Source organism: Oryctolagus cuniculus, chromosome 5 (assembly GCF_051225735.1).
Source record: "Oryctolagus cuniculus isolate XC-2025 breed Fujian yellow rabbit chromosome 5, ASM5122573v1, whole genome shotgun sequence".
In the NCBI taxonomy this organism is placed as follows: Eukaryota; Metazoa; Chordata; class Mammalia; order Lagomorpha; family Leporidae; genus Oryctolagus; species Oryctolagus cuniculus.
In genome coordinates, this window is record NC_142871.1 from 165,111,688 (window position 1) to 165,136,329 (window position 24,642).

Sequence of the window (24,642 nt, forward strand, 5' to 3'; positions counted from 1 at the left end):
TTATACAGGCATGACCCTTCTCAGCACAACAGATGAATCCGCACTTGCCTGAGCAGAATCTCATTCTTCCAGCAATCAAATTGCTACCAGCATGTTTGCGAACACTATAAATCCGCCCGTGTTGATTCTTGAAATGAAAAATATCAGGGGAAATAAATAATCCTTTACTCCCTGCCATTCTTAGGAATAAGAAACAACGGACACGTTAACGAGGTAGGAGAAACAACAGAAATGTCCTCACTCAGCAGGCTTCTGTTGGGAGAGGCAGCCTCAGCACTGCCCACGTGCACTGGGCGAGTTATGTAACTGTCCAGGGCTGCTGGGCCTGAGCTCGATGTGGAAAACAAGACATGATTGTAGGCTATTAATAATTCACTATCGGGCAGTGAGGTGGTGTGCATGTGGGGGGTGTCGACATCCACATCGCCTCCTGCCTGTGCCCTTTGTGAATCCAGGCGCTGCTTCGGCTGAGAGGCCCTTGGGCTGGCAGGGGGAGGGGCAGGGCGCCCTTTCTCAGGCTGCCTGCTCGCTGGCCCTGGGCAGGAGGGGCAGCTTTTTCTGGCCACCGTAACTGTAGAAGGGCTGCAGGCGTTCTAGACACGGTGCAGCCAGATCTTGCCCAACCCCCTATCCTGCCAGCCAGGGCTGCTGCGTTTCCAGCTATGGACAGGCCTTGCTCTAAATGACTGCAAAGGACTAAACCCAAACAGACAAGAGGAGCACAAGGCAGATCCAGGCCCAACTGGAGCCAAAGGGAAGGGAGCCAAGAGTACTGGGTCGTGGGAGCAGACGCACAAGCTGTGCCCTGGAGCTGTCCGTGACCTGCACAGGAACCGCCACAGCCACCAGGAAGCCACGCAGCAGTCAGCCAGCATCTCACCTCCACCCTCAGTCATGGCCCTGAGGACGCCAAGGCAGATCCGGCCGGCTTCCGGAGGCGCTTGAGCAAGCAGAGAACCATCCAGATGACAGATCTGCGCATGAACAGCAGGAAGGAAACTCTGAATGGAGGGAGAGACCCGGAGGCTCTTTACAACCAGAATGCCCTTTTGCTACTGAATTTCTCTCTGGTTTCTGTACTGCATTCCGTGCATTTTAGCCTTAGCTGAGTTGTTTTTCTTTGACTCAGTCTCTCCTGGAGAAACAGAAATGAAAATCAGATCTGAAAATCAAATTCAACGATCAAAGAATTGAATTCTATTTATTTCAGGCCATTAAGTATTCATGGGGTCCAGGAATCAACAGCTTCAGGGGATTACAAAATAAATAAAATTTTCTACCCCCACATACACATGGAGTCCCTGCTGTCAAGGAGCTCAGATTTAGGATATTAACAAAAATCCCCAATGACCACACCAAAAGGCAAAATATGGCAAATGTTACACAGACGTTTAAGGCTACAGCCAGTTCAGCCAGCAATGTCAGTGGATCTGGTATGCTCCAGGCGTTGCGTTAGGTATGAAAGACAAAAACACTCAAAGTCGGCCAGCTCTTACCATCCGGGTACAGGCAGTGCCACAGGGACTGTGGAGGTTCAGGGAGGGAGGGACAATCTCTGATTCTAGAGCTCAGGTATCAGTGAAAGGTGCTCAGCTGGCTGACGGCACTGCCATTTGGCAGGCACGCCCCCTGACGGCAGGAGTAGTGCTGGCAGGCAGAGAAGGCGAGTCCGCTTCTGAGCTGAAGACACAGGCGTGGTGGCTCAGAGAACACGCACCCTGTGTGCAGGGGACACTGGGCCAAGCAGCCTGCCCACAGCTGTGGCCAAGGTTAAGGGAAGCGAGAAGAGTAGTTCAACGCCTGGCGGGAAAAAGTCTAGTGTCTTGCGAACAGCATGGGGTCCTGAGCGCTGGAAGCTAAATGCAACAGCAGGAAAGACTCTCACCAAGGCCAAGGTAAATGGGCTACCTTGGCCGGCCTCTCCCTAGGGTTGTGCCAGTGGCACACCCTCCCCAGGAACTGCGAATGGACCAGCACAGGGAGGGGCCTGTGCTCCTAGCAATCCCCACCAGCCAAGGTCACAGGGAATTGCACTTTCCAAGTCCTGCCTGAATGAGGTGCCTGCCCGTCTCTCCACCAATCATGTTCTCCAGCTGTCATTCACAGAGCCCACTGAATACACTGGTACTGACTGAACACTGTTAAACCCTCACATGTGCTATGAACACAAGCAAGGAGGGTGATGTCCACTCCTATGTGTGCGCTGTATCTGGAGTACCCGGGAGAGCCCCTGACACATAGTAGGCCTGCAATAAAGGTCTGTTGAATGAACAGGGATTGTTGCATGGAGGCAAGTGTCGATTGGGACTATACACAATCTTAAAGATCATCTCTCCTTCCTCTAAGAAATGAAAAAGCTGAGGCTCAAAGATGTCAAAGGGTCCACAGCCAGGCAGGGAGCTCACCAGTCAGCTGCAAAACCAGCACCACTGCCCGGCCCTGATGCTGAGCACAAAATGCCTCCCAGGATCCTGCACTTCCTCTGTGCTTTGCATTTTCAATGCCCTGAAATTAAGAGCAATGAAATTAGAAAGCAGACGTTTAGGGATTTGCCAAGGATTTCATTCTAAGGATGTTTAGAACCTCCATGACACTGAAGATTAAGGTACTAAAATGAAACTGGGAAAAGGATGGAGAAACAAGCTAATTTTAGGTCAACAAAATGAAAGGAACAGTCTGCTTTTACAACACTGCTGCTTAGAATTTCTGAGATTACCTGCACTGCTCGCCTTTGAAACTGCTCGGTAAACCACATCAGATATTACTCAACTCACATGCTCACAGTCTGGCCTTCCCTGCTGGCTCCCTGGAGACCAGCACACACCCAGGCTTCAAAAATCTTCCCTTGGCACTAGAAGTGTATATATTTTGAAAAGCAATAAATAGAAGCTTGTGTCATCTTTGCAGTAGCTTTTTGGAATCTTCTGCAAAGATTTAAAAATCAAAACGCTGCTTGGTAACTATCTGCAGGGTAAGAAACAAATAACAAATAAGCGATAACCAAGACGGCTTTGAACAAAAACTGAAAAAGGGAACCTCCTCCCAACGATACTGTCATTCAAAGGCAACTCCTTGTTACCGCTGGCTCCGTGCCACAAATTGTGCTAGATGCGGGGGTCAGAGGTGAATATCCAACAAGGGCCTTGTCTTCACAGCACTTACAGTGCATGGGAAGGCATGGTTAGAATCAGAGACATGAGAGAGAGAGAGAGAGAGAGAGAGAGAGAGAGAGACAATCAGACCACTACAGTGCTGATGCTGGCCCGCGGAGGAGCAGCAGAGCATCCCGCGGGGTCCTGGGACCCACCCTGCAGTCCTGTCACATGGCAGGGAAACACAAAGGCCTGTGCAGCAGCAACGCCATGTGCCGGACAGACAGCGGGCCTGCAGCGTCAGGGATGGCGTCAGCACCGGAGCAGAGCCGGCACGCTCTCCAAGGGCACATTAACTAAGGAGTCTGCACTTACCCTCAGGGCAATGAGAATCCAAAGATTCCACAGAGCTTATCATGACAAACAGCTGAGTGTTAAAAGATCATTCCTTGAAAAGCAAGTGTTGATGTTTTCAGCACAGTGCAAGGAGCTGGAAACTCTAGACTGTAAATCACGGTATAAGGACTATTTGACAGTTCAATATTTAGGAGGGACAGCAGGAACGCACGTCCATGGGTGCAAAGAGCAGAGGCATATTAGCAACTCAGGATGGTACTGATAAAACTACTGGGTACCGCTGATGCTGCTGGACATATTAAAAGCATCAAACTAATGATTCAATGTCCAAACAACAACAACAACAACAAATCATTCCTCCTTCTTCAACCTCCCTGAGGCCCTCCAGCCCACTCTGGATTCTCTGTCTTCTAATTTAATGTACAGGTAACATCTAATGACTGAGCACGTACAGACTGGTGAAGCGGGCACCCTGCTATGGTTATCTTATTATTCAGGCTTCACCAACAGAATAACCGGTAAAAGATAAAAAAAAAGGGGGCAGGGGGCGGATGTGGGGATACCTTGCTGATCCCCATCACAGAGATCTTCCACAATTAAGTTCACTGCAGGTTCAACAGAGCACACCCAACCCCGTCACACCAGCGAGGAGACTAAGAACATGAGAGAGCATTCTGACTTTGCACTGTTGCTTGGGAAGACAGGCTTGCTCGCGGATGAGGGGCATGCGCTCCAGCTTTCTGTGTTAAGAACATGGTGCTGCCCGGAAAGAAACGCTCACGCTCCTATCTTGTGTATTAATTATGTTTCCCATTAGAGAGCTGAGAGCCAAATCTGTGTCTGCACGGCAACAAAGAGAAATGTAGATTTCTGTCTTGCAACCTCATTTTGCTTTATTATTTTCCTGCTCTTGTTTTCCTTTTACCTCTTGTGCCTTGGTTTTTTGTTTGATCCAGATATGTTCCTATTACAGATGTCAGTGCCCTGTAGCCTCTGTAGAACTGTATTATAAATATATCTGCAAATGAGTTAATTAAGCAAAGGATGCTTTAGTGCCGCACTATTTACTCTGTAGTGCATCCATGGTAGAGTTTTTCAAACCAAGGCTGTTAATCCTCAGTAAAGCTAATTTTCAATTAGACCTACAAGCAGTAGCTCTCCCTACTCCCAGGAAACATTAGGAAGCCGTGTCTGATAAACTTGTGGGAGCAGCCCCAGGTGCCTCTCCTGGGGACATCCAGGGGAGTGTTCTTAGTCCAGCTCCAAGGTAGCTACTCAGTCTGCAAACAGTGTGCACTAGAGCCCTGGGATGAATTTCACAAAGTTCATACCCACAAAGCACTTGGCCCAGCAAAATCCAAGAATACAAGGGAGGGAGAAGAAATAATGGCCAGAAGTGGTGAGGCCGATACCCACACAAACCGCAGTGTCAGGGCAGGCCGGGCGCCTGGCGCCTGGCTGAGCTGCCCACGTGGCCTGTCAGGCGTACTGCTTCAGTCAACTTGGCCAACATGCTTCTCTCCCATCTCTGTCTCGTGTCTGAAATTATTCCAGTAATTGAAAAGAATCCACACGACCGGGGGCTGCAGGCACCTGGCTCGAACTTGTCTGCTCCCTGAGCCGACACAACACCCTCTGTGATTGCTGCTCACTGAGGTCCATCAAGTCCACTTCCCAGGTCTTCAGAGTCTGCTTCCTCCACTCCATGTTGAGTGCCACAGCTTCAATTCAAGCTCTCCACACTTCTCTCCTAGGCAACTGTATGTACGAGGGTCCTGGCCAATGTCACTGCCTCCCATCTCTGCTCCAATCAATCTTTCAGGCCAGAAGTGGAGGGTCGGTGCCAAAATACATTCACCTATCCACACACTCCATAAATGTCTTCTGAGTGCCTACTAAAGGTTGGGTGGCTGTGAGGCCCCAGTGTCGAGGGAGTGAAGACACGCGGTCCCCCGCCTTACACGGCTCCTGAACATTGCCAAAGCAGCGCAGTGAGCTACCAACAGCACGGCGTCAGGAACGCTGAGGGCCCTGTCAGGAAACACAGGAAATAGTGTGCAAGGTGTAGCGGGAGCTCCCCACCGCCCAGAACACAGTAACCACAGGCAGCTGCAGGGAGAGAAAGAGCGGTGGGCAGAGGCCAGGCCAGGCCTGGCAGACAGGATGCACAGGTCTCACCACGTGGCCCTCGCCCAAGCCTTGCCTACGGCCTTGCCACTCCCCAGTCTATTGCAGATCCATTCTCAACTCCTAGTCCTGTGCCACGCCCAGGTGCCCCTCACACTTGCCAAGGATTCCAAGCACCTCATGCCCTCAGTGGGATTCAAACCATCCTCCTAGGTCACTCTGTGCCCCCATTCCATTCCCCCTGCATCTCTGCCTGCTGAAAAGTCCCATTTTCTCCCAGGTGTTTTGATATCACAATCACTAAGAATGAATTAGGTATGGTTCCTACCTTCAAGGAGGTTAGAATCTTGTAGCAGAAAAGTGGAATAACTATCATAGAATGATTAAAGCTATGGTAGTGATTATCAATAAAATAATCACTAAATTCAACATACGGTGGGAGACCAGTTGTTGGAGTGGTGGTGGACAGAATCAGGAAATGTTCCAAGAAAAAAGCACTTAAACTAATCTGACCAATGAGGAGAGACTATCAATACAGTCCTGTCACTCTTTCTATCCCTGATTGCACCTCATCCTCCTCAATGGAATCTTGGAGAATGCATACTGAGTAAGTATATGTAAGCACATAATTCCAATGTAACCTATGAATCATGGGGAGTATTATCTTAAACATTATTTCTCTTCATTCTAAGAAGAATCTCATGAGGATTGTATGTTACCCCCTTGCCACTGACACACACGTCCCCCATGAGGTCAGATGCAGGATCAGGGCCTGATGGCAAGTCTCCACCGGCCCCTTCTGCACTGCCTATGAAAGCGAGAACATTCCAATTCTTGTGACAGTTCAGGAGCCATCATTCTGACTTACTTGAGAATTAAATACTAAGCAGAACATGTTTCCTGGAGACATGAATAATTGAATTTTCATGAAACGTAATGCAATGTTTGTTCATTCTATGTAAACATATACAGATTGCAAGTAAGGCAAAATTAATTCCTTCAAAGCACACTAGATTTCCACAAACATAATGAAGCTGTCTGAGGCAATAAAGCTTTGGAAGTCAACATTTGAAGAATTTTTCATTTATTGCCCTATACCTGAAGTGGCAGGACAAAAATAAGATGAAAATATAGGACTTTTATATGCAAATTAATCCAAAAGTAACTTTTCCAGGAAGTACATAAAAAGCTCAGAATGAAAGCTAACTGTATGCACACTCACAGGAATGAGCAGTGGCCTAGAAATCCCTCAAGTGCTAACAGCGTCTCCAGTCATATTAAAATGTGCTCCAATTCCTGCCGTGAAGGGAAGTGGAGGCAGAGAGAGCGACTCCCGAGGGGAGGACCTTGAATCTTCGTGGAGAAGCCCTGAAGGCTTTTCAGCACACTGAAACAGGTGGCCTGGGAACACGTGGCTACTGACTGCGTGTAGGGTGGGCTGGAGTAGGGGGACCATGCAGGCAAGAAGACAGCTGAGAAGAGGACACTGCAGACACCCCCGTGTGCTACTCTGGTACATGCTACGTGCTCCTTTTGCCTAGATTGGAAAAATGACAGCAAACTATACAGCCTATGGGCCAACGCCAGTCCCCATCGCCATTCCTGGATGGCCTGCAAACTAAGAATGAATTTGATTTTTAAACACAAGAATATTATTTCATGACATATGAGAACGACTGGAAATTTTCAGTGTCTAAACATGGAGTTACTGGAAGCACACATGGTCATTTGTTCTCCCATGTCTGTGACCCTCCCACTACAATGACAGAATGGAGTTGTGGCAACAGAGACCAGAGGGCGCCAACCTCAACTGCTTAGCGGGTGGCCCCTTTCCCAGCAAGCCTGCCTCCTGCTGGCCTGGAACACACACCCCTTTCCCTACCCCCTCACTCAGTACATCTTGGATTGGGGGATCTTTGGGAAGACTCCCCCAGTTCACACTGGATGCCACCTCCTACTCTTCCCACAGATAAATCTGCTACTCTCCCAGGGCAGGCATCACATCTTTCTTTCTTTTTAAGATTTATTTATTTATTTGAAAGTGAGTCGCAGAGAGTGAGAGAGAGAGATCTTCCATCCACTGGTTCACTCCCCAAATGGCTGCAACTGCCAGGGCTGAGCCAGGCTAAAGGCAGGAGCTGCTTCCAGGTCTCCCACATGAGTAGCAGGAGATGCCCCTGCACTTGGGCCCTGCCTCCCCCCTACCCCTCCAACTCCTACCCCCCCCCCCCACTGCTTTTCTCAGGTGCATCAGCAGGGAGCTAGATCAGACACAGAGCAGCTGCGGCAGGAGCTGGTACCCATATGGGATGCTGGCATTGCAGGCGGCAGCTTTACCTGCTATACCATAACACCAGCCAATCGCATCTTACTTTCATTGAGCACACACCTGTCCAAGTTCCTCCATCTGACTATCTCTGGCTTTGTATTTCTGCCACTACTTCGTAGTACCAGGTGTCCAGTATATACTGAATTAATGAATGCATGAAGGAAAAATGAGTAAAGACTTGGACTACACAGAACAAACACTCCGCTCATGCCAATGGACTCCAGTGAGTTCCCTGCACTAAGGAATCCCAGAAAATATTTTTCTAAAACCATATACTCCATGGCCCTTCTCTTTCTTTTTGAAGGCTTTCCTATATTATCATACTTTCATGACTCTTATTAACTAAACTGATTCTCTTACACAGCTTTATTATACTCCCCAATCTTTTATGTCCAACCATCCCCTAGACATTTCCACCTGGATGCTCTAAGGACATCCTGGACTGGCGAGGCTCAGAGCTTGACTGTAACCCATATACCCTCTCTGTCTCCATGTTGAGAAATAATAACATGATTCACCAAGAATAAACTCAGCACGTTCCTCACACCTGCCTTGTGCTCACAGTTCACCCCCATCCAATCCACATATCAGAAATGGCTTTTCCACATCAGCCCTACTTGGTGGAATAATGTCTATAAAATTTATAAATGAATATAAGGTCCAGCAATTCCCCTTCAAGAAACTAATCCCCCAGATACACTTGCATATGAAATGTGAGACAAGCGCACAGTTATTCACTGAAACACTGCTTCTAACAGCAAAAGATTGGAAACAACAGAAAAAGCCTAACTGGATACTTGTTAAATCCATTATGGCCCTTACATGCAATGCAGAACCAGGCAGCTACGAATGGAAAGGAGTATGTCAAGCTCTCTAACATACAAGTATCTCTATAATGTATCATAAGTTAGAATGAGAATATACAAAATACAGCATGCTTTCTGTTTTTAAGAAGGAAAATAATATATGTTTGCCATTTGCATTAAAAATCTTGAAGATACAAAAAAGCAAACGCCGTGGAAGTGGAGAGTGTACACACACACACAAAATGATTTTACTGGAAAATAAATTCATATAATCAGAGGGAGGACCATTTCCCTCCTTCTACTCTCCCAGCCAAATAGAACTCTTCTGGCTGAGGCAACCATAGCGTTTAGTCCTTACCTCTTAGCTCTGCAGACACAGCCCTGCTCACTCTCGGCTTCTCGGGGCCTAACCCCAACACCACCACCCTTCTCAGCACTGCCCACAACACCCCTGCCACACTGAAGTTCTCTCTTCTCAAACAGTCCAGGCCTTTAGAAAATCCCCACCTTCAAACGTACTGTACCATCTACCCAGGAAGCCCCAACCCGACTCTTTCCCCAGCAAAGTGCTACTCATTCTTCAATATTAAGGTGAAACAGCCACTTCAGGGTAACTCTTTGGGGACAACTTCTCTGAGCTGCACAGACTCACATGCCACCTGGGGATGATAACTTGCCTGTTTTGGGGGGTTTGGGGTACCTGCATCTCTCATTAGCACATTAGTTCCTTGTGGGCAGGAGCTCTGCCTTATTCATCTTCACACTGAGCCAAGCATCCTCCTTTCCAACAAAGGCCACCTGCCTCTGCCCCCTCCATGACCACCGGATGAATGACTGCCCTCCCAAGTCATGAGGGTCTTCACCACTGTCGGAAGGAGGTCCTTAAGGCAGATATCCACCTTGCTCAGGAATCAGCACGTAACTCCCGAATCCTCTTCTGCACTTGGTTATCTACAAGGCATGCCCCAAATTAGCCCCACTAAACAGTTCTTCACAGTCCTCATGTAAACTAACCTGTTAGACTAGAACAGGGGTTCTTGACATTTCTAAGCCATGGGACCCTTTGATAATCTAAGGAAAACTATAATTAGTTTCCCATCTCTCCCTCACACCCCAAAATGGCCTTCAAAAATCAGCATATAATTTCAGAGATTCAGAGTTGATGAAACCTGAAGTTTATCTGCCACTTGAATACTCTACAAAAGATGGGAAGACTGAGAATGAGGAAAGAAAAGATCTAACGTGTTTCCATCATCTCTGATGTACCAGAGACACTGCTAAAAATGTTACATGAATTGATTCCCTTCATCTTCATCCCAGACCAGTCAGGTCCACATTATTACTCTCACCTTAGAGACAAAGCACTGGGATTCAGGGATGTTAAACGGTAACTGTACTTGGCAATGAAGGCACATCAATCTGACCCAAGCTCCCAATACTTTCCACAGGGACACACAAATCTCCCCACGGTGGGTGGTCAAGAGCAGTCAGCAGTGGCCTAGTAAGTAGCAGGACAAGCAAGTCCCAGGAGAGGCTGCCCTAGTCTACAGCTTCCCACTCTATTGGCTAAAGTATTCACAACGAATCTAAGCGCAGCTGTGGAGAAGCCCCAACAGCCAGCCCCCTCCATGGCTAGCAGAGAAATAAACAGCCATGGGCAAGAAAGGAGACACTTAATTGGATGGACCTGCCCACCAAGGAAGAAAGCAACACAAAGACCTGCCCAGGTCTGTTCAGTCGGTGGCCACCCAACCAGTACAGACTACCCATCAACCAGATACTCTCCAGTAGACAAACACAGCTGGACTCCGACTGGACACAAGAAAAACTCTCCAAGGAGAGCCTGAAAAAGCCCCCAGAAGAGAGAAAAGCCAACTTCAAAACACACACTCTATTTGGGGATGAATCCAGGTCTGTACAATCTGAAAGGACTTTCTTCGTAACAGGAATAAAATGTTGGCTTGTTAATTTCAGAGGAGCTTTGGCTCCAATAACCTCAGCTCTCTCCAGAACGATGAGGAAGAGGCTGTGCTAGTTACGGTGGTCCAGGCATCTTCAGGTCAGGAATGGGGTAAGGGAGGGGTGGGGTCCACCTACAGTGCTCTCTGGAGGGTGCACCAACAGCAGAGCACTGCCCAAAGCTGTGTGTGAACTGTCCTTGGCAAAGCTGCGTAAGCACCACCTGGTGCCCTAGTCCTCCTCTTCTTCACACCAAGGATGTGGCTCCCGGCACACAGAGCTGGGGGACCGCACACACAGGCACTCCCACTGCCCCCTCTACCCCCGCTGCCGTCGCTTCAGCTTCTGCTCTCTTTGCCTTCGAATCTGCATTTCTGCCACACATCCTCTGTGATAATCCACTTTCCCAAATGACACTTTAATCACGTTATTCTGCTTAAAAGGCTTCCATGGTTTGCTATTTTTCAGAAACATGAGTGTCTTTGCATTCTGAGCCCTTCCAAAACTGACCCTATCTAGATTCCACCCTCTTCAACTTGGTCACATGTCTCCTGGTGAATTCTGGCAATCCACAGGCGTCAGTCTTCCAGAATACTTCCCACTCCCTCGTCTCTTTGTACAAGTCTCTACCCCTGGACTGGAAGCCCCGAAAGGCAGAAGCTACCTCTACATCCAAAGAACCTAGCAGAGTGCCTGGCACACAGATAGGCTTGATTGAGTAAGCGGAAGGATCAAATACACATCACGCATCTTGAGTGCTTTGCACGGATGTCTTCAAGCTCATGAACTCTCAAATTCCACATTTCCATAGACCAAATCTCAAATGCCATGTGCTCAGTGACTTGCACGGACTTATGCTGCTTCCCTTCATGTTGAAGCAAACCTCAAGGGAGAATTTAAAAACAATACCTTATTGCAGTTGGGTGCTACTTCCCCAAGATACCTTTCCATCAGCCTCCAGTTTACTCTCAACCCCAGGAATCCACGGAGAAGCAGCGGCCTAAGCATCCTTGCTGGGATGTGTTCTGCAAAGGGACCTTATCACAAAAGGATTCCGTGGCCTCATGGGTCTGGGAGACACCAAGCACGCCATCCCTGCCTGGCACTCCTTCTTCCTAACTGAGAATACAGGATTCCGTGGCCTCATGGGTCTGGGAGACACCAAGCATGCCATCCCTGCCTGGCACTCCTTCTTCCTGAGAACACAGGAAGCATGCTGTCCATACTTTTTAACTCACCATTTTCCACATATAAATGAATATAAAGTCCTTTTTTTTCCCTGTGAAACATCTAATAATATCCAACTCCTGAACTATGCCAATTAAAAACCGTAATTTAAAAGTGTGGTGTAAATTTTTGCTAATCATACTGCTTCATTTATTTTTCCATGGGCATGGCAACATGGCCATTTCACGAAGACATTGCTTGTAGCCTAAAATACAGAAACGAACCTGGGAAAAGAGACACAAGAAAAATAACCTAGCAGATTGTGTTTATCCCCACAGTACCATAAATAATTCCTAAACTTCTAAATTGCCTTTTTGCAAGGGAGAAAATAAAACCGAGCCATTGAGAGCACATCACTACCTGCCTGCAGAGCTGCAGTGAGCCCATGAGCAAGGGTTTCATAAATAGTTTAAATAAAATTCAATTATATGAGCATCCTTTTTTTTTTTTTTTTACGTCTTTGAAAATTTATTTGGGGGGTGGTCACGGGGGAGACCTGATTAACCAACCATATATACCAAAGTCCTGCTGGTATGCAGTTTTCCATGTGGTGCTATCACACAAAACACAATCCCCTGTGGGCTTTATTAATATTAGAAATCTCTGGGTGGTTCGGAAGGCCAAATCATAGGATTTAAGAGTTCAGAAGGAAATCCAGAAATTAAAGAACTTAGGTCCCCATTTTACAGATAAAGAAACTGAGATCTCCAGGCCTGGCCTAGGACCTCAACCAGTGGTCAGGCCCAGCTGGACACGGATCTTAACTCTGGGGCCCCCGGGCATCCCACAGCACTACCCTTGCTGACTAGAACTGGACTTCACAGCCCAGGGGTAGGGAGGGAGACCAGGCAAGCCTAGAAAACTGGGTCTGCTTTCCTCCATGGTTTACTGTTTCTGTGAGCCAGGGATGAGGATCCAGGTGCACATACTCACACACACCTATTCATTCTGCGTATGTGTACCAAGTGCCTATCATGTATGTGCTGGGCATGGTCCTAGGAACAACAATGACACACCCCCCCCAAAGAAAAAAAACACCTCCCTATCCTCATGAAGCTGACATCCCAGTGATCCCAAAAGCTTCTTGCCGATCATGATTAAATTCAGACATCTGGCACTAAAACTTTAAAAAGGTTATACTGAAACACATACATGTGCACACACATATATGCACATATCCATACACACAGGACCACACACATGGCAGTAGCATTTCCTAAAGTCCCATGAAAGGAACTTTCCAGATAAATCCCACCTCTAATTTCCGACTGGTTTACAGAACCACCATAATACCACATTGAAATACTGAGAAACGAATTCAATAGCTTCTCTATGGAGGGAGGGGAAGTTGTATTAGTAGGCTACTTGAAACTACAACAAAAGACTTCAGGCAAGGTACTTACAAAGGAAGTTTGTTTTGGGTTGCAGTTTTGGGAGTTTCACAGCCCAAGACCGGGCAGGCTCTGTTGGTTTATCCATCTGATGAGATCAAAGGATGACAATGACATAGTGCATGTGCAGGGAGGATGATATGGCAAGCCAGGCAGAGAGAGTGGTTAGGGCCAACTCCACTTTTATAACCACTCTCTCTCATGCCAGCTGTCTTCTAGAGAATGCATGCCCCGCCCCCTACACACAATGACCTCACGACCTACCGTTAGCCCCACCTCCTGAATACCAATATTGGATAAGGTTTCCACTCCCTTACTTCCATTCATTTCTGACTTTGGAAGCCAAATCTTTTATGAAGTATAGCATTCCACCTCTGGCTGCCAGAACACATGACCTCACATACAGAAGCAGAAAAAGTCAAACTGTTCGCAGCCATCTTCCCCACCAGGCTACAAAGGGACGTGAAGAAGGAATGCCTGAAGGAAAAGAGTGCATTCAGCTGGATGCTCAGTGAAACGATGCTGGAGAGAATCTCGAGCACGTGAGGAGCTTAGAAAGCAGATGGCAGGCAGTCACAGTGCACATTTTACCAGCCATCTATGTCTGATCAAAAAAAGCTCCAGAAAAATCGCCGTGGTGGCATGCAACAACGAGCAGGCCTCTGTGGGTCCTGGGCTCAGCGGGTGCGCTGGCTGGGCATCGAGCCCCAGAGCTGACTCAGAACTAGTTCTCAGGCTTCTTACAGTTCTGGACCGGCAGGGTACATGGCGTATACTTATTCCATAATAATGACATACGCGAAAAAGGGCACAAGCAACTGCCTACTACATCTCAAGCTTCTTTCCCAACTCCTAAAATTCTTTTGGCCAGTCAGACAGAGCCAAGCGCCAAATCAACAGGCAGAGGAGTCTATTCGTCCCATGGTGGAAAGTGCTTCAAAGGCATGGACAAGTGCACGGACAACAGTGGAGCTCAATGGATGAACTGATCAGTCACGGCAATGCAAACTGACCAAAGCCCTACAGCTTTCCCAACCACACGCACGAAAGACGCCACCAGCTTCAAAGTGTCAGAAGCTAACCTTATATTTAAGGAATACAACTTCATGCATTTCAAAAGTACAACTCTAGGAATACAGTGATGCCTCCCACCATACCCACTCTCCCATGCCTTCCCCTCCTCCTCCTATTGCCAATCCTGTTCTCCACTAAGATCCATTTTCAATTAACTTAAAACACAGAAGACCAACTCTATACTAAGTAAAGAGTTCAACAATTTGCACAAAAGAAAAAAAAAAACTGTTCCTCAACAGTCGAGACAAGGGCTGTTCAAAGTCACTGCATCTCAAAGTTAATTTCCCTTTTGTTTTTTTAGCAACTTAATTAACTTTAAAGAAGCACCTAAGAATGATACATCTTTTGGGAGCACTTAGACATTAACTATAACTTATGAAACATAAGAATATCCTCCACTTAATGCATTAAAAGAAAGTAAGTCCTTGACAACAGTTTGATCATTAATTAACTGAGAAAGCAAACAATGGACTTGGACACTTGGACATAACTAAAACTTACGAGACTTCAGAATATCCTCCACTTAATGACACTAAAGCGAAATAAATCTTTGAGAGCAAGTTTTATTGTTAACTCTTGTAATACAACTCTCTGAGGAAAGAGGTCCTACATGGGAACTCAGTGCACAGTGACTGTGACTCCTATTGTTAATTTAACAATAAACACTCCTAGCTGGCGCCCGGCTCAATAGGCTAATCCTCTGCCTTGCGACGCCGGCACACCGGGTTCTAGTCCCACAGCCGGATTCTGTCCCGGTTGCCCCTCTTCCAGGCCAGCTCTCTGCTGTGGCCAGGGAGTGCAGTGGAGGATGGCCCAAGTGCTTGGGCCCTGCACCCCATGGGAGACCAGGAGAAGCACCTGGCTCCTGGCTTTGGATCAGTGCGGTGCGCCGGCTGCAGCGCGCCGGCCACAGCAGCCATTGGAGGGTGAACCAATGGCAAAAGGAAGACCTTCCTCTCTGTCTGTCTCTCTCACTGTCCACTCTGCCTGTCAAAAAGAAAAGAAAAAAAAATTAACACTCTTATGTATGATGTCAGTGACCACCCAAGGCTCTTGACACAAGATGCCTAGGCTATGGAAGCCTTTTGAATCCACAACTCAGTCACCATTTTTTTTTTTAATTTTAATTTTTTTTTTATTTGACAGGTAGAGTTATAGACAGTGAGAGAGAAAGAGACAGAGAGAAACGTCTTCCTTTCATTGGTTCACTCCCCAAATGGCCACTACAGCCAGCGCTGCACTGATCCAAAGCCAGGAGCCAGGTGCTTCTTCCTGGTCTCCCATACGGGTAAAGGAGCCCAAGCACTTGGGCCATCCTCCACTGCCCTCCCAGGCCACAGCAGAGAGCTGGCCTGGAAGAGGAGCAACCAGGACTAGAACCGGCGCCCATATGGGATGCTGGCACCACAGGCAGAGGATTAACCAAGTGAGCCATGGCGCTGGCCCCTCAGTCAGTATTTTGACAAGGCCATAAGCAAAGTGGAAGTTCTCTCCTCCCTTCAGAGAAAAGTACCTCCTTTTATGACTACTTCTTTCCACTGGGGCCTTACCCACCACAGTGTCTTGGCGTTCCATGCCTGTAATGTTCTCAAAGGCTTTTCAGCCAGATCCAAATGCCTTAAGGGCTGATTCTGAGGTTAGAGTGCTACTTAAAGCAATTGTCATTCTATGAGTCTAAAAAGCTAATGACTGACATGTGTTAACTTGGTTACTGTTTGAGAAAGAGAGGAAATGGTAGGAAAAAGGAGAACTGTTGAAAATAGAAAATTAAGTCCACACTGATCGGGGGAGGAGTGGAAAATTAAATAGCAATAATAGTCACGAAATACACAAGACCCTACCCATTGAGAAAGGCACACAGAACAGAATCTCTGCCTTCCTGAAGTTTCCTCTACATACACAGACAGTATGCAACATTTATCACCATAGCTGCAAAACATCAGCCAGGCAGGCACATAGCAGTTTGAATCAAGTTGTCAAAGCCTTACCTTCTATTGACATAACAGAAATATTGCAAGGGTAGCATGGACTATAGGCAGAATTAGGGAGAACTAAAAAAATACACAAGAAAAATAATCCAACTCTGTGCAAATGGCATAATTGGGATCCCCAGGCAAGCTCCAAGCTACATTTCCTAGTCCAACAAGCACAGCTTCCCAGCCAAGACAAACTGTCACCAAGGGTGGTACCAAACCTGACAGAATGCTGGGAGAGGGAGGGTAAATGCTTGAGTGTCATTAAATATTCAGAATCCCAATGCTGAAAACATGAATGACAAAGCAATAGCACCAGAGAGTTACACTACCAGAATGAAGCATGATACGCACAAGGGTTCTTTCCATGCAACTTGTCAACTACACCCACTCACATTCCCTGACGAAGTGACTTCTTTGGAGAATGATGTTACATAAAGAAACCTAAAGCTACTCAAGAAAGAGCAACTAAAAAAAAAAAAAAAAAAAAAAAAAAGCAAAGCCACAAACCTGTAGAATACATGCAGTACATAGAAATGGAACATGATTAGTATCCAAATAAATATTCCTACCCATCAGTTTAAAAAAAAAACAAAATAAGCCTCACCCAGAACAAACAAAAGAAAAAATATAAATTCAATAGGCATACAAAGATGTGTTCAATCTTAATAGTTATCAATTATGGTGAGGTACTATTTTATACTTTCCTAACTGAAAAGGTAAGCTGAAGGAGGTCAGGCATTCAAGAGAAGTTACGGCAACAAGGACTTTCATATAAAAGTTTAAGGCAGTGTAAATTGGGCCAGTCACTTTGGGAAACAATTTGGTGATATCCAATAAAGCTACAGATGCTCGTAAGTATTGACTAAGCGATTCTCCTGCTAGATAAAACACACCTTAGAGAAACCCTTACGCCTACACACACAGATGTACAAGGATGTCCCACGGTACCACTGGTGGTGGCAAACACCAGGAACAATCAAATACTCATTAGGGGATGAATGGATAAACTACGGCATATTCCTCCAACAGAATTCATGGAAAAAGAAGGCACTAAAGCTGTGCACATGAGAACACAGTGCTGCATGAAAAACTGAACTCACAAAAGGATCTACTGTACGACTGCACTTGCTAAAATATAGAATCAGATGACAGCTGGCCTTACAATGTACACAGTAAAACTACACTGAAGATCAGGGCAGTAACACAAAATTCAGAATAGTGACTGCTCAGAGGAGGAAGACAGTGAGGGAAAGCAGGAAAATAATGGCAGGGAAATATAAGAGGATATATCAAAAAGTTCATGGAAAACGGTAATTAGAAATAAGCTTATTTAGGTAGGAAAAATGCGAAATACATGTATATAGTGGATCTTCAGAGATTTCTTAGAAAATGTATATCATGGAAAAAAAAAGTCTGGATTTCACTCAGCTTTTCTGTTAATTCCATTTTCCCATGATTTTTTGAAGTACCCCATAAACGGGAGCCTTCAACAATGATGGAAATAAAGAATAATTTGAGGTGGGAAAATAAAAATTGGCACATGCAGTACTAGAGTAGGTGCACAATGACACGCATGTGGGGACTTTATGACCAACGACACATTACATGGGGGAGATCAGAAAGAGGCACCCACCATGGCTTGTAGCCATTCACAGAAAGATGGGGATGCGCATCTGGTAATCGGAAAGACACCATTGTCATATTCATTGTAAAAAATACAAAAACATTCAAAGGGTGATTCTATTTTTATAAAATATATTATGGTTTACACACACAGGTATTTCACATAATATGTAGATATAAGCAGATAGAGAAAGATTTTAATATTTTTATAGGTGGCCCTGGAATTACTTTCATTGTCTTTTTTTTTTCCTCCATTTTTGTAACTGTTCAATGACTGTAGACTGCTTTTCTAACAAGAAAAAGTATCTCGTCATCTTAACCATTTTGAAAAGGAAGAAAGGACACAGGCCAAGTAAGTATTTGAACAGACATCCCTCCCCTGCCAGCCTGACGATGTCACTAGGAGGAAACACATGGCAAACCTACACGTGAGGCTGATACGTCTGCTTGCTTTTCTGAAGGGGAACTAAAAACCGACTTAAAGTCAGGGAGGAAAGTGAGACAGGTGACAGGAAGAGGGCGAGAGGGAGGGAAGTGAGGAGGGAAAGGAGCCGAAGGTTAAAAGTTCTGAGGCAGCTATTTTGCTCCAAAAATGCACTTGCTTAATTCTGATTAATAAAGATGATCGATCAAACACACAAGTGGAGCCCATGCAATGGCATGTTTGCAGCATGACATGACATAGTCACGCCACACCATTAACTACCCTCCACCTGGAGTGCTTCCACAACCCAACTCAGACTTCACGTTCAAGACAGGGGCACAAACACACTACAGTCTGTCCCTCCCTCACGTTACAACAAAAATCTCAGGGCGAGTAAAGAAAACGACAGAAGATCCTGAAAGGTAAGCAGAAAAAATCATGAAGGAGAGTCCACACAGGACAAGTAACCCACTCAGGGCGAGCTGAGTTGCTGCCTTGGTTTTGTCTCACGCTGGGGTGCGTTGCCAGTTTGCTTTTGTCTCCCTTGATTTTGCCCTGGAGGGGGCCCCCAGCTGCACCAACGTCACTGGCATCTGACACTCAAGAGAAACCTGTCTCTCTTGTACCTGGGTAAAGGGCTTCTATGAACTAGAGAATCGGGGGGAGGGGGATGAGTGCTGGGGTGGGGAGTATCCAGAAAAGGCTGCCCTACCTCTAATGGTGAACCCACACAAGTATCGGTCTAAGTTCTGGGGAACTCATGAGTCTCAGCAGGGCAGACTCAAACCAGCCACAGCAGACGCTAAAAGAACGGAACTGAGATGTGAACCAGTCATACAAGTGCATGTGTGCAGGACACACGAAAAGCAGCACTGCCCAGAATTACGCGGGGATCAGCATTACTGCCCACAGGAAGCAGTCACACCCAAGGCCTGAAGTTCATCTACTAAAGCAGCCACAGTCACCACAGCGTGACAGCAGGACCCCAAATGTACACAGGGCACCGTTCCCAGTGCCCAGTGCCCAGCAAACCAGCACCATGCGACTGATTCTACCCAGAAGTCTACCTCAAGATGACTCGCACACATACTTTAGAGCAATTACTGTAATTCTGCTCAAAAGGTAAGAAAAAGCATATTTGACAGCAATAAAAACAGCAGAATTCCAAGCAGAAAAATAAGAACTATGAGACAGAAGCAAGCACAGATCTTGAGACAATCAAACAGTCGAGCGCAGAAATAAGAAACTCATTTGATGACCAAGTCGGCAGAATGGAGATGACAGAGAACAGAGTCAATGAGCAGGAAGACAGACCAACAGAAATTAATCTAAAAAGAGAAAAAACAGTAGAGTCCCAGGGTCCACTGGGACACCATCCAAAACAGGAGTTAGATAAACTCAAAGGAAACCATACTGGGACTGACCAATATCACACTGCTGAGAAGCAAAGATGGGGGTGGGGAGTGGGGGGATCTTGAAAGTAGCGGGAGACAGAACACACAGTCCATGCACAAGAGAAATGACAAACACAACTATGGATTTCTCCTCATTTTCTCTTTAGAAGCCTCAGAAGACAATGGAAGCACATCTACAGATGGCTGAGGAAAACTCCATCAGTCCAAAGTTCTACATTCAATAAAAACATCCTTCACTATAAAGCGGAAATAAAGACTTCTCAGACAAAGGGACTCTAAGAATTCATCACCAGTAAGCCTGATCCGTAGGAGATGCTAAGGGAAGGCCTTTTATCACCAAAGGGGGAAAACATGGGTCTTCAGGAGTGAAAGAAGAGCAAGAGAGGTGGGAAACAGCCAGGTAAATACAAAGCAATCCGTGTCCCTCTTGGGTTCTTTGAAATGCGTGTGATCTGCAGGGAAAAGAGATAACACTCAGTGAGGAGGTTTTCAATGTACAGAGATACAACAGGTGCAGCTGTCCCAGGAACAATGCAAAGGGGGCCCAAGAAGGTGGGCTGGGGAGATTAGGCCAGATGGATGTTCTCATGTAAACAGACAGCCTTGGAGAAAAGACAATTGCTAGATTTAAAGACTGACATTTCATAACAATATAAAAGAGATAGTTCATTTGCAAATCATAACAGCTACAAAGGTATATGCATCTAATAATTTGGCCTCAAAAACTCTAAGAAAAATTGACAGAATAAGGGCAGAATAGACAAGTTTATAATCATGGTAGAAAAGTGTAACACTCTGCTTTTCCTGAACAACTAATAAAACACTAAGACCAAAAAATATATAAGTAAATATATAAACAGTGGACACAGCAATGAACTTGACCTAATTGTCATTTATGGACCATTCTACTCCTAGAATGCTTCCTTTTTCTCAAGAAAAAAGGAAACAAAGACTTTCACACAAAAGTGCTCATGGTAACTCTGCTGTTCTTATTTCTTTTTCTTTATTTCGGGGGCGGAGACACAGACAGAAAGACGAAGCTCTCATCTGCTGCTCCACCTGCCACATGACTGATGGCCAGGGCCAGGCCAGAACACAAGGAGCTGGGAACACCATGCAGGTCCCCTGTGGCAGTGGCAGAGGTCCGACTCCTTCAGCCACAGCCTCTTGTCTCCCAGGGTGTGCATTAGCAGGAAGCTGAACGCAGGAACAATCAGAACTCCAACTCAGACACTCTACCATGGGATGCCAGCAAACAAAGTGAGAGCTTAACTGCTAGACGAAATGCCCATCCTAGCTTTGAATTTAATAGCCCAAAACTGGGAACAAACCAAATGTCCATCACAGGTGAATGCATAAACACCTGGGGTGTAGCTATGCAGTGGAACCTTATTCAAAACACAGAGAAACGAACGGATACACACAACATGGAAACATCTCAAAACCACTATATGAAAGAAGCTAGAAATAAATAATTGCATACTACATGATTCCATGTATATAAAATACAAGAAAAAGCAAACTAATCTATGGCAGAAATCAGATCAGCATTTGCCTGAAGACAGGTGGAAAAAGAGAAAAGATTCCAAAAAGAACACAAGGAGACATGGGCTGGCAATGAAAGTGTTTATCATCTTGATTGTGGTGATGGCTTTATCACCAAAACATGTCAAAAACTGATCAAATTGCATAGCTGAAAAATGTGCAGTTCACTAGAATTTAATTATGCCCCAAGAAAGTAGAAGGAAATATTCAACCTATCCTAAAGACAGAAATTTGAAAGCATGGTCTGAGTGTGGGTCATTCACAGCCCCGTTCCCATGCTAAAACTTCAGGCTGACGCTGTGTAGGCCAACATGTTAAAGTAGCTGTTCAGGTGCCTGCCAGCCATACAGGAGAGAACTGCCGGGTCAGGCCCGGTTTACAGGCCAGCTCCTTCACAGGAAGCTTACGCTGATCCACCCGATGGACACTCTTCCCTCTTTCCGTCTCACAAGTTCACTCTCGAGAATGGCACTGCTCTAATGACATAACCCGGTCTCCCCTTCTACACTGCCAGTTTCCACAGAGGGAAGACATACGTTACCCGTCTAACACAGTGCCTGGAGTACAGAAGATGCTAACTCTATAAACGGTGTGTCTACTTTTATATAATCAACTTTGGTCACTCGCACTACTCCACAGCTGTGCACGAAGAGGCTGCAAAGGCCAGCTACCAGGGAGACTGCAAACAGCCACGTGCTCACACAGGAAAAGCAGCACCAGGTACGGCAACGCTTGGGTGTCCAAGTAAAGACAGGGTACAGAGCACCTTTCAGGCAGGAAGCTAACTTCTCTGGGAATGTACATTTAAAATACCTGGATCATCAACATTCCACCCCGAATGTAACCAGGACAAGGCCCTGGCACAATCTTCTCCCCTCCCCTCCCCTCGCCCACTGTACTTCTGTTACAAATACTTACCACATGGCGTTATAATCAATTGCTTTCATGTCTGTGTGTGCTCTGATATTCTCAGAGGCAGGGACAAAGCTTACTTGCTTTTCTATAGCCTAAGAAGGGCCTGAAAATTGATTTTAAAAATGAAAAAGCAATGAATGGCTGCTGAAAACCAGAAACTGGTCATGTATGTATTCACAAGGTTTTCCCACAAGAGTTGATTTTTAAATTTTAATGAAGAGATAAAAAAGTAGATTCAAGTTATCTTCAAGTTATTTTCCACTCTAGAGCTCTGTTTCCCCGTTTGGCCTATGTACAATTAGATAAGCTGCACAGGGGCTCGGTAAGCGGTAAAATTCCTCCTGGCACCATCATGGCACACGGTCGCCTGGTAGTGGTTTCCGATGTTTGCGCTCCATCTATTATGTTCCAAGGCACCAGCAGTGTGAATCAGCTCCGCGGAAAACAAGTACGTAGTAGCTGAGGACATGACTCAGCACTGTCCTCAAAATACCTCCCCCGGGGAAAACCAATCCAATAGTCATGAACACCCTCATCACTCACATCACAGCTACCACAGCGAACGAGTGTGAAAACAGGGTGACAACAGGGTAACTCAAGGAAAAGGGTGGGGGGTGTCCGGGCATTGTGATGCAGAGGGTTAAACCCTGCTTAGGACAACTGTGTCTCATTTCAGAGACCCTGAGATGGAGTTCCACCCTGCTCCTGATGGAGCCTCCCGCTAACTCATCAGGGAAGTAGAGCCGAGCACCCGAGTGCGTAGGTTCCTGCCAGCTACACGGGCGACGCGGATGGAGCTCTTGGCTCCTAGCTCGGGCCTGGCCCAGTCCTGGATGTTGCAGGCAACTGGGGAGTGAACCAGCAGGTGGCAGATCTCTGTCACTGTCTTTCAAATAACTAACTAAATACACACACAGATAAATCTTCTATTAAAAGTGGAAAGGGAACTTCAAAAAGTTCATGGAAGTGGAATTAAAAGAAACCTATTTAGGCATGAAAAATTTGAAATCCATGCATAATTTTTTCCTAGTACGTATTTGCCTTGAGCTTTTTGAAGATCTCTTTACTAGAGATAAAATTCCACAAACCATTTAGAAGAGCCTGCACTGCACACAAAACACACGTGCCACATGTGCAATAACATACATGTGCAATAAAACGTTTTCACTGACTGAATATGTGATACACTCCATCACAGAAGCTAACACGGTGGCATGGACCGCCTTTATTTTTATTTATTAAAAAATTATTTATTTGTAAGTCAGAGTTACAGAGAGAAGGACAGAGAGCTCTCTTCCATCCACTAGTTCATTCCCCAAATGGCCACAACAGACAGGGCTGGGGCAGGCTAAAGCCTGGAATTCATCCAGGTCCCTCACATGGGTTCAGGAGCCCAAGCACCTGGGCCATGTTCTGCTGCTTTCCCAGGTGCAGGAGCAGGGAGCTGGATAGGATGTGGAGTAGCTGGCAGTCAAACCAGTGCCCACACAGGATGTTAGCATCACAGGCAGTGGCTATACCTGCTACACCACAGTAGCATAGGCCTTCCTTAGAGGTAACTGTGTATAGAACAAATAAATGGTTGGCTGTTCGTTTCATTTTGTTTCAGGTTTTCATTCTGTATTACAAACAAATGAATCAATTTTTAGCTGCTTCAAAATCACAGAATTGACTCGTTGGGTAGCACAGACAATGGTTACCTATTGGCAGCAGGACTTGGACAAGTTTCACCAGCGAGATCTAGCTACTGGATCTGGATCATGTTCCTCGGGCTCAGTGAGATGAGGGTAATGACAGCACCTATCTCAGACTCTCGCCAGCAAGGTTAACTGAAGGAAAGCACACAACCCGCACTGTGTGAGATGCTGGCATACAGTCAGGGCCACTTGTTCTCTGGCCCTGTCAGTGCTCCATTGGTGTCTTCAGTTTCTGGTTGTCTCAGCACTTAACCTGCATCTCTACAAGAACCTCAGAGAAAGAGAATCTGGGACGGGCTTCTGTCCTAGTGGTGAAGACACCCACGTCCCATACTCGTGAACCTGGGTTTGAGACTCACCTCTGGCCCCTGACTCCAGTTTCCTGATGATGAAAACCCCGGGAAGCAGCAGATGATGGCTTAAGTGGTTGGGACGCTGCCACCCACGAGGAAGACCTCAAATGAGCTCCTGCTCTAGGCACTGCCTACACCCCAACCCCTCAGCACACTAGCGTGCGCCCATGTAACAAATGAACCACTGAATGGGAGCACTTGCTCGCTCACTCTCGCAAGTGAATACATTAAAAATAAATTTCTTTAGAAAAAGGAGAATCTATAACTATCAATGAAGATGTTTCAGAACAGGGGAAGGGAAAGGGAGAAAAAGAAAGAATGGCAAAACTGAA

General features: G+C 46.2%; 1 protein-coding gene across 24 annotated transcripts in view; it reads right to left on the minus strand.

Moving 5' to 3' along the window:
• The window catches only part of FARS2 (phenylalanyl-tRNA synthetase 2, mitochondrial), a 495,105-nt gene that overhangs the window by 306,876 nt on the left and 163,587 nt on the right, over positions 1-24,642 (minus strand). For 2 of the 24 annotated variants that reach the window (XM_089334508.1, XM_089334507.1), the window contains one exon: positions 1,186-5,480. The exons of the other annotated variants lie outside the window; for them this stretch is intronic. In XM_089334508.1, the coding sequence (XP_089190634.1) occupies positions 5,446-5,480 (35 nt within the window). In that variant the 3' untranslated portion in view covers positions 1,186-5,445. Of the gene's footprint in view, positions 1-1,185; positions 5,481-24,642 lie in introns of those variants that run through there. 24 annotated transcript variants of the gene reach the window in all.